Genomic DNA, 10,160 nt, shown 5'->3' with positions numbered 1-10,160 from the left:
GAAATATTAAAATATATGTAAACTCTTTTTTTTCTCTTTATCTCATTTCTTAAATGATATATACTTACAGATTAATCAATTTGTCTCATTTGCAATCCATCTATTAGTGAAATATGGGTTCCCCTTTTTCAACGTTCTTAACATTTATAGGTGTTTAGATTAGAAATTTAAATCTCCCTTATCATAATGCAAAAATATAAAAATGTTTTCATTGAATAAGGTTTAAGGTTTTGATATTTTTGTTATCAATTTCTTGTCAATGATGGTGTAAAAGTTATTGAGTAGATTTCTATTGATTTTACTTATTTTCATGTGTTAGAAACACCCAAATGCTGAGGAAATACAATTGCATCAAAAAATTGATAAGTAGAAGGTCAAAGGTCGGAACAAGTGGACAATTTATAGTGCCTAAATGAGATGAAGAGATTTGAAATAGGTAAATAATATATCAATGGAAATTTGACCGAGTTACAAATTCAACTGTAAATATTTCAATATGAAGTTTCCTATTAGAATTAAGGTGTAACCTGAATTCTATTTGAAAGACTATTTGGAAATTCCATTTGAAGTTTGGTTGGGCCTTCTAGTTGTAATTTATTCGGGAATTTAAGTTGGAATTCAATTTGGGAGTTCAATTTGGAGTTGGTGATTTGTGTTGGACTTGAATAAGATTCAAAGGAGTCAAAGTTGCAATAGGAGAGGAAGAAATCATGCAAGGAGAAGGAAACATGAACCGGTGCTCGCTATTTGCGAGGAGGCCGCTCGAGTAGATGGCCACCACTCGACAGCCACGAGATCGTCGCTCTTATCTAGATTTTGAACAATTCTCGATTTTGGCATTTTTTTTTAAAATCCTATTTTATCCGCAACACTTCATTATTGTATAGACTTATTATAGTTGAACTCCACCATATCTTAAGCTCTTCTTTGCACTATATATATATGAGGAGTAAATCTCTAGAAAAATCAATCCTTACACGCTACGCAATAATTTGTAATCATCTATTATTGACATAAATAAATTCTCCTCTTCTATCCATGAATTTTTTCCACATAAATCTTGTGTTCTTGTTTGATTTTTGTATTGCCTTATTATTCTTGTTCCCTTATTTTCCTAACATTTTCTACCAATAATTGTACACATTTTACTCTGGGCAGCAGGCTGGCTGAAGCATTGTGCGGGTATGATAATCAAACCTCAAAATGCTTGCACACGTGATCGTTAAAGAAGAAAACGGGTGCATGTTTCTCGTGTGCGCGAGATTCCATGTACAAAAGTTTTATGCACACGAAATGGGGAATTCTGCAAGCCGAATCTAGTTCAACTTGCTTGACTCGAAACGACATTTTTGGCAATTTTGTGGCAAAATTAATTCAAAAAAAAACCCAAAGTATATATAAGAATAAAGCCACTTGTCCAGGTTTAAAAACAGAGGAATAAAGAGACAGACTAATGTTTCAAAAAATGATTGGATGTTTTTTTGTTTTTAATTTTTCAAACTGTCAAATTATGCGTCGACACGTGTTCCATCTGAATTTGAACCTGAATGTATAGCATGATCGTATATATAAACTATGTCTGGGACATGTGAGTAGAGCTTGACAGACTGGTTTCATTGTTAGATTGAGAGTTTTTCCATGGAGCACCTTTGACTTAGATATTTGGTGAAAAGCTTGAAGATCACAAAGGCAATGGAGAAGCTTGGAGTCTAGTAATTGATTTAACAATATTTAAAAGTAGTTATGATGTTGCTCGAAAGATTATAAAAAATTAAGGAATTTGATCATTTGCATGAATGAATATTTTAATACTTGATAGTTGAAATTAAAGGATTAACTGTGGTGAAATAGTGCGCCATTACTACCGTCAATTTTTTTCTAAGTCAAGCTAGTTATACACTTTCTTGCTTTCAGCAGTTTTATTATAGAAAAACATATCAAAAGCCGTAACTTCAAATTCAAACGATGAAATAAAGTTGGAATTAACAAATTCGGTACTAAAGCCCTATTTGCATCATTATGTTCGATAAAAGGAATGAGGGAAGTTCCAATAGAAAAATATTGAAAGGGAAAAATACTTCGAAGATGAACCTAAAGGAGAATTGGGAATTTTTCTAATAGCAGATCGGAGTGTTTTTCCTTGGATATGGAAAATTTGCCCACCTTCTGCCTTTGCACTCGAGGGCCAAAATCTCTGTCCGGCTCGAGGAAACCTTTGCACGCCTCCGTTAAATAGGATCTCAATTCCAGCGACGATTTCATTAGATATCTTACAACTAGAATCCCTCTTTTTTCCGATCCAGTTCCTCCCTACACTAGCAGGTTTTTTCGGAAAACTCTATTTATTCTAGTGTAGATGGCAGAACAAAAATGCATTTTTTTTTATTTATTTCATCTATTCTATGACTGGAACAGGCGATGATACACGTTACACCACGATTTTGAATCAGAAGAGAGATTTCAAGAAATAACATTGGCAATTATAACACAGCAATCAACATTATATCAACATTCTGGATAAATTTGGTTCTTTATTCCTATGTTAAAAAAATGTAGACTTCAAATATTATTGAGTTGCGACCATTTGTGCAAAAAGAAAAAAAATATGAACTTTCTTCAAGCTAAAAATAATGCATACAAATTAAAATTAAGAAGATATAAGGAATAAACTAGTTAAAAACCTAGTGGAGAAGAGGGAAAAATAAGAAATGTTAATTATTTTTGTGCCTGAGAAGGTTTCTGTAATTTTTAGAAAGATTAGCAAAACTAAGTATAGAAATCTTATGGAAGTCATGCATGCTAATATATAAATGGGCAAAAGTTCATAATCTGATTTTCAAACATAAAAATCAAGAAACTAACCAACTGAAGATTTTTATTCATCATTTTGATGTCTTCTGCAACCACTTCAAAAAATTTAGTCTGTGGATGATCTACTGCAACCCCTACAATTGCACCAAAACTATTATAAACATTTTTGGAAAATCTATTTCACCATCTTTTAACTAGAAAAATATAATGTTTAGCTAATTATCAAGTTATATCTGTTCGGTAATAATTATGAAAATTGAGTTTTTGACTGTTAGAGAGAAAAGTGGGTTCATCCGTAAGTGAAGAAGCAATAAATTACGACTGGAATAGTAGAATAATAAATACCCGTTAATTTATTTAAACATATCTTTTAAGCTAATCAAAGAGAGAAATACCATTGAGCAAAGCTTGTGTAGTGTTTGTCGAAAACACAGGACATGGGCCAAGTTTTGTCCCGCGGCACCACAATTTTTTACTCGTATAGCCTCCATCGACATTCCTAAGCATTCCCTTTGCATGATTTCTTACTGAGATGCGTTCATGACAGACATTGAAAGAGCAATCATAAACCACAAATCCCGACCTTGTTCTCCCGAACTCGAGATTCTGGTATATCATTGACATCATTCTGGCTAAACATCTATTTACTCGAAATATTTTTTTCTACCAACAAACTTAACTTTCTTAACTTTCTAGAAATTAAGTCTAAAACTTTCTAGAAAAGTAAAGTCAACGCCCATAGAATAAAAACTCAGATAACCAAAAGAGAGAGCACTTTATATAACATACTCCAATCTTTTGTGAGTTTTCTTCTTCCAAATTGATATTGTGATTTACATTTGATATTGAGTGATTTACATAGAGGTATGTTAGGCTTATAATTCAAGTCATGGGCCGGGATCCAAGGCAGCGAGCTGTAATGGGAGTGTACAAATACCTTATGGATAATTATACTTAATATTATAAAAAAGTTACATATTTTTAAATCTTCACCGACAATATATTATTAAGGTACCAATTATGTACCATAAGTTATATTTTATACCAATAATAGTCATGAAGATAGCCATGCAAATTAAACAATACAAGTGTTTGATTCAATTATAAATGAGATATCTCTCAAATTTTGCTACTTCATGCGCCTCTGTTTTCAACCCTGCTTTTTGGCCATCATCCGTGCAAATTAAACAATACAAGTGTTTGATTCAATTCTAAATGAGATATCTCTCAAATTTTGCTACTTCATGCGCCTCTTCTATTTGTACAAACTGTAATCTCACATGTGTGGGATTCATGTTGTATTATAAAATGTCAAAAAAAAAACCTCCCACCGACCCCCTACTGTGTCTGTTCTGTATGGCTTCTGTGTGTGCATTTTCTGTAGACATAGCAAACTTCTACAATACAGCTAAGCCCTTGATTAAGTCTCATTTTTCTCAAAATTTATTTTTTTAAAAAACTCATTTTCAACAACATATTCTTAAATAAAATAATATTACACGTAAATTTAAAATTTTTCCTTAATTTTTAACCACACGTTCTCCAGGGCTCAAACAAGTTATAAATAATTTCCACCATCATCAATTCCAATAGAGCTATGAACACAATCCAACCGCCAAATCTGTAATTGATATATTTTTTGGAGATGTGATCTGTCATTTATAAAAAAATAATTTTAGAGGATTACTTAAGATAGTTGACTTTCAATAATTAGATCTTAAGACTTTAATTTAGAGGATTTTAAATATGAATACAAGAAAAAACAATTCTTTATTTTCTTCCCCATAAAGTATAATTTTCTATTCCGCGGTAGCATAAATTAATTTTAGTTCATTGTACTCATAATTTAGGTTTTTTTTTTTTTTTTTTTTTTGGGTAAATGTAAGTTTCATTGATCAAAACTTTCATATACAAGTACACCGGACATAACGAAGCCAATGCTACATACAATTACTCGGGGCATACCCGAGTGATACAAAATAAGTAAAGTGCATAAAAAATCAATGATCCAACACTAAGGACTTGAAATGGATTAAGACATCCGGATACAAAGAACATAACTTTGTATAAGTGTGTCTTGATCCGTCTCACAATGCAATACAATCCAAGTGAGGTGAAAGGTCTTCAAAAATTTTCATGTTACGCGCTAGCCAAATGTAGTAGATAGTACTTGCAATTGCAATCCTCTTAACCTCACGGGCCGCTTTTTTCATCCACTTCAAAGTGCTAGCAAGTGTTGACGTGAATCTTCTAATACCGAGCCACTGTCTAATGCTCTTTCATAAGGACGATGTGAAAGAAAATTAAAAAAATAAATGTTGGCCTGTTTCCGCCATATGCCCACAAAGAACACATTTACGATCGATCTCCAAGTATTACAATTTGTCATTAGTTAGGAGTTTAGATTGAACCCCTAACTAAAGCAAAAATGTGCTTCGGTGTTATGCAAGATTTTCAAACATCGGCAGCCCAAATCCTCTTAGTACCTCTCAGTCAAAAGTAATCATATGCCATTTTTGTGTAGAATTTTCCACCAGTTGACCAAGCCTCAAATCTATCCAAAACTGCCTGAAAACGCTCACTGTTTTGTGCATTCATAGTATGCTGGTTTGTGGTTCTTCTAGCAAATGTAATCAGCTGTAATTTTTTCAAGAAAATGAGCATAACAACTAACTTTGAGTTTTTCCAAAGCAAGAGGGATGCCCAAATAACGAAATGGCATAGTACCCTTCGTGAAATTTGTGAGTTCAAAAATATCATCAAGGTCTTGGCCGTGAATACCAGCTGTATACAAGCTGGATTTTTGGATGTTCATCCTTAAACCCAATACAAAATCAAAGTTTGAAAGGCAATCCATTAGAATTTGCACTGACATAACATCTTCCCTTACAAAGAGCATTAAATCATCCACAAAAGCTAAGTGAGTGATCTTTAAGGGGCCACATTTAGGGTGATAGTTGAATTCACTATCATTTGTGGCAGCCTTAACCGTTCTAGAAAAATATTCAAGACAAAGCACAAACAATAAGGGGGATAGGGGATCACCTTACCGGAGGCCTTTTCCACCTTTGAAGAAACCATGAATACTCCCATTCAAAGTTACGGAATATGTTGGGGAAGTAACACCTTCCATAACCCATTGTACAAATCTCGAAGGAAAGTGCAATCCTTCAAGTACTCCTATAAGGAAATTCCAACCTACCGAATCATACGCTTTCTTTAGATCAATCTTTAGGAGGCATCTCAAAGCAACCCTCTTCCTGTTATATTGTCTCATGAGTTCTTGGGCAAGATGGATATTTTCCATCATACTCTTACCTTCAATAAAAGCGGCTTGTGCATGATCCACAATGCTCTCCAAAATAGGCATCAATCTAGAAGCAAGAACTTTAGTAATCACTTTGTAGAAAACATTACAACATGATATAGGCATATAATCCCCAACATTCGGTGTGTGACTTGACTTTAGCACCAAAGCAATGACCGTGTGGTTGACTTGTTTGAGGATGGATTCCAATGCGAAGAATTCCATGATGGCCCCCACAAAATCATCTTCAATAGTCCCCCATGCTTTTTCAAAGAAGCATGAAGTGTAACCATCCGGCCCGAGGGATTTATCATCTCCAATACCAAAGAGTACATCTTTGATCTCCTCACTAAAAATGTGCCGGATCAATAAGTTGCCTTGTTCCAATGATACCGAAGCCCATTCTTAATAATGTCAGCTCAATAGGCCGAACTGGACAGCTTGTACCTAGCAATTTGGTGTAATGTTGGACAAATTCTCGAGCAACCTGATCTTGTGAAGTGGTATACATCACATCCTCTTTGAGTATAGAAGCAATGAAATTTGTCCTTGTGTTCCTTTTCACCACTGAGTGGAAGCATTTTGTACACTTATCACTTTGCTTAAGGAAAATGCATTTTGCTTGTTGATAGTAAAAACTACGTTCCGCTTCACATAATCCCATGGCTTTCTTTCTCAATCTAGCCACCATAAGTTGATAATGCTCATTTGTGGGTTGATCATGGAGCTCAAGTTGGGCAGCCTCCAATTCTCTTTTAGCCTCATTTGCCCGTGTAGAAATGTGCCCAAGGTGTTTAACATTTAGCTCGCTCAATGCTCCTTTTAACTTGTGCAGCTTTTTACAAAGAACAAATTGTTTTGTCCCTACCACTTCGAAATTCCAACTTGCTTGAACAAGTCCTTGGAAGTCTTCATGCATTGTCCACATGCTGAAAAATTTGAATGACTTCCTAGTGTTCACCTCACGGTCATGAATGGATACAATGCAAGAAGAGTGGTCGGAAAGGCACCTGAGAGGTGAAAAATCAGCGAGGCCATATGCACCATTTTGCACCCAAATGTCATTCATCATAGCCCTATCAATTTTGCTCCAAATTGAATTATTAGTCCAAGTGTAAAAACAACCAATGGAGCGCACATCCGTAAGATCAACATGAAGGCAACAATTGGCAAAATCCTTAATTTCATAAGGTGTTACCTCCGCACCATTGCTTTTCTCATCAAATTTGAGCACGTTGTTGAAATCACCTAGAATCATCCAAGGCAATGAAACATTTGCATTGAAATCCATGATGTTGTTCCAAAGCGGCCTCCGGTTAACAATTGTATGGAAAGCATAAACAAAACTAACAAGAAAGGTATAAAATGTTACTTTGCAAGTAGCGATACAATGGATGACTTGGGGATTAGTCTCCAAAACTTCCAATTTGACTTTGGATGGATTCCACAAAATAAAAATCTGCCCGGCTCTATGAGTGCAAAAATTATTGACTTGCAAAAAACTATCAAATTTGTTCCGCATACTTATATCTTAGTAGGTGAATGACAAAAGACTTTAAGCATTAATGCAATGCAATTTCATGTTTAAGAAAAACCTTTTACTTATCAAATTAAAACTGAAAGTGAAAAGAAAATCTTCATTCACAATGGTATAAGTTTCTGTAGCTGCGTGATGTGAAGAGGGATCGAATTTCAATCTTTTTCACATCTTGCCTATTTTCATGGGGACCCTAACACATAATAATTTTATGGTGGTTAGGTTATCCAAATTGGAATTGTCTCAACCAATCTTATATTTAATTTCGATGTTAGCCACTCCATTAGTCAAACGCTGAGTAACAATCTTTTGTAAACATGAGTAACGCTGAACAAATAGGGCAAAAAAAAGGAAAACAAAAACAGACTAATATGACAACCCATGATTAAGTGTTTTTATGGTGTCTTTTTCCCTTTCTCCAATGAAAAACTGTCTAGTGTAATCTGGAAACGCTTTTCTATCATTGACTCTGATCATGCAGCATGATTGTTGTGAACATCAAAAATTGACAATAATATTACGTGTACTACCTCTCTAAATAAATATGCAATATAATCATGTCATGATTGTAATATTTAAATATAAATATTCAAAAATCGACTGTAATTAGTGCAATAGAGCATACTCAAATCTCCATTTGTCCTCAATTTCAAGAACTTGGAGTCATGGCATATTATTAGGTGATATATTTACCGGAAGGGGAGCTAAAGAAGGATTGGGATGTTAAGTTTAGTAATAGGGGCTAAAGGGACCTGATTATGACAAATTAAAGTTGAATGTACAGTTCATTGCTGTTTGCCTTCACTTTTGGTATAAAGTTTGTGATTAGTTTTTCAACGGCTTTGTAATGAGATAATTTTATTTCCAAAATATGATAAGTTTTGCTTGATGATGATTAAAAAATAAGATTAGCCTCGTGTCTGAGGCTAAATCAACTGTTATTTTGCCAAACAACTTGGAAGCAAATATAAAATTTTAGGATTCACTACGACAAAAATGACATTTTGCAACATGTAAAAAACAGCATACGTTAATTAAGTATTGTTAAGAGAATTCTATCACAACATTCTAACAAAATGAACGTGCCATTGGCTAACATTATTGAAAGGTCTTTTGCAACGTTTTTTAACCATTACAAAATATTTTTTTTTTTGGTACAGTACATCTTAAAAGATCAACTTTATTAAAAGAAGTAGTTCAAATCCTTATACTTCTATATTTACCCTAATATGACCCACAACATGAAAACTTTCTTTGAAAATATCCATTTTAAAATTTCTTCGTTTGACTCCTTATAATATCGAATTGCTTGTTTGAAATTGATGAATTCTGATATAATATTATGACTTAGAGTTCAATGGAGCAACCATATCCCTTGTACGCTATATATTTATTTTAATATTGATTCGATGTGAGATATTTACCATATAATAATAATTAATTCACTTGTACCATTGTGGAGGATCAAAATGAAATATAATGATAAACAAAAATTCAAAGTGCATCATCCTACGGCTTGTTACCATATTTGATATTGCAGCTGCTCAATTCATACCACCACCCTCTTGTAAGAAGTTCAAGTTTTGCTAAAAGCACATAAAACATAGAATTTGACATAGTTGCCTAAACTATACTCGATCTCTATATTAGATTTCTACGTTACACAGCAACTGGATAATCTCTATCTGCAGTATAATTTAATGAACTGAAAAGTCCTCTGCGAATTTCATAAACAGGAGCAACGATGCCCCAAGCACCCTTCTACTCCAAAATTACATTACCGCTTTGTTCATGGTCTCTTCCCATCTGAACAAGAAGTCTTGAATGACTTAGTACTTCGTGAAACCCTGCAGTGTAAAACACGTAAAATTTCATTCATAGCGCACACAATATTAACCATTTACTCAATAAGAGGAAAAAAAATATTTTGAGCAAAGGAAAAGCAAGAAAAATATCTTGCCCTCCCAATCGAGATAGCTCAGGTTCTTCAAGCAGCATATCTTGTAGTGGTTTTGCTGGCATTTCTTTGGCACCAGAACTGCAGTAAGACGAAATGAGGTTAGAGCTGTCTGCAGGGTAAGGCAGGAGATAAGCAGAACCACACAAGTATGAAGAAAAACTTCAGTTAAAATCAGTGACACCTGCTTTACCTTCTTTTTTATATGGGGTAGTTATATTGGCAATCTGCCATTCTATGAATTAGGTACATGAGGATGTCAGTGCCTAACGCAATATGAATATATTCATTTCTGTGTCGGCATGTTTGGCTTACAAAATTTTTATTATCCAAATCACCCTTCATTTAAGCAACTAAAGGATTCTAAAAAGGTCAAATTGTTCCTATACATTCTCTTCAACCCTTCCTCCCTAATTTTTTTCCTGCGCATACAAAATGGCGTAATAAAGCACACCCCAGCTGCTGCCACCCCTCGTCTCTGAAGAGATAAAGAAAAAGAAAAAAACTTAAACTGATGTACCAAAACTTCAAATTCCATCTCCGTAACC

The 10,160-nt window shown here is 34.1% G+C and overlaps 2 protein-coding genes across 2 annotated transcripts; both read right to left on the bottom strand.

Annotated features, from left to right (window-relative positions):
- Nucleotides 1-2,741: 2,741 nt before the first annotated feature.
- LOC111396451 lies at nucleotides 2,742-3,490 on the bottom strand. Its single transcript, XM_023022885.1, has 2 exons — nucleotides 3,207-3,490; nucleotides 2,742-2,945 (listed from the first exon to the last, which is right to left on the bottom strand). The coding sequence occupies exons 1-2, from the start codon at nucleotides 3,436-3,438 to the stop codon at nucleotides 2,800-2,802; spliced, it is 378 nt and encodes a 125-aa protein (XP_022878653.1). The 5' UTR covers nucleotides 3,439-3,490; the 3' UTR covers nucleotides 2,742-2,799.
- A 1,814-nt stretch (nucleotides 3,491-5,304) lies between these two features.
- On the bottom strand, nucleotides 5,305-7,640 carry LOC111395022. The gene is made up of 4 exons (XM_023021048.1): nucleotides 6,761-7,640; nucleotides 5,862-6,495; nucleotides 5,486-5,804; nucleotides 5,305-5,379 (listed from the first exon to the last, which is right to left on the bottom strand). Exons 1-4 carry the CDS (start codon nucleotides 7,638-7,640, stop codon nucleotides 5,305-5,307), a joined length of 1,908 nt encoding a protein of 635 aa, XP_022876816.1.
- Between the last annotated feature and the right edge of the window lie 2,520 nt (nucleotides 7,641-10,160).

Source organism: Olea europaea, chromosome 6, assembly GCF_002742605.1.
Source record: "Olea europaea var. sylvestris chromosome 6, O_europaea_v1, whole genome shotgun sequence".
Classification (NCBI taxonomy): Eukaryota; Viridiplantae; Streptophyta; class Magnoliopsida; order Lamiales; family Oleaceae; genus Olea; species Olea europaea.
Note: the sequence above shows the minus strand (reverse complement) of the source record. Positions and strands in the feature narration are given on the sequence as shown.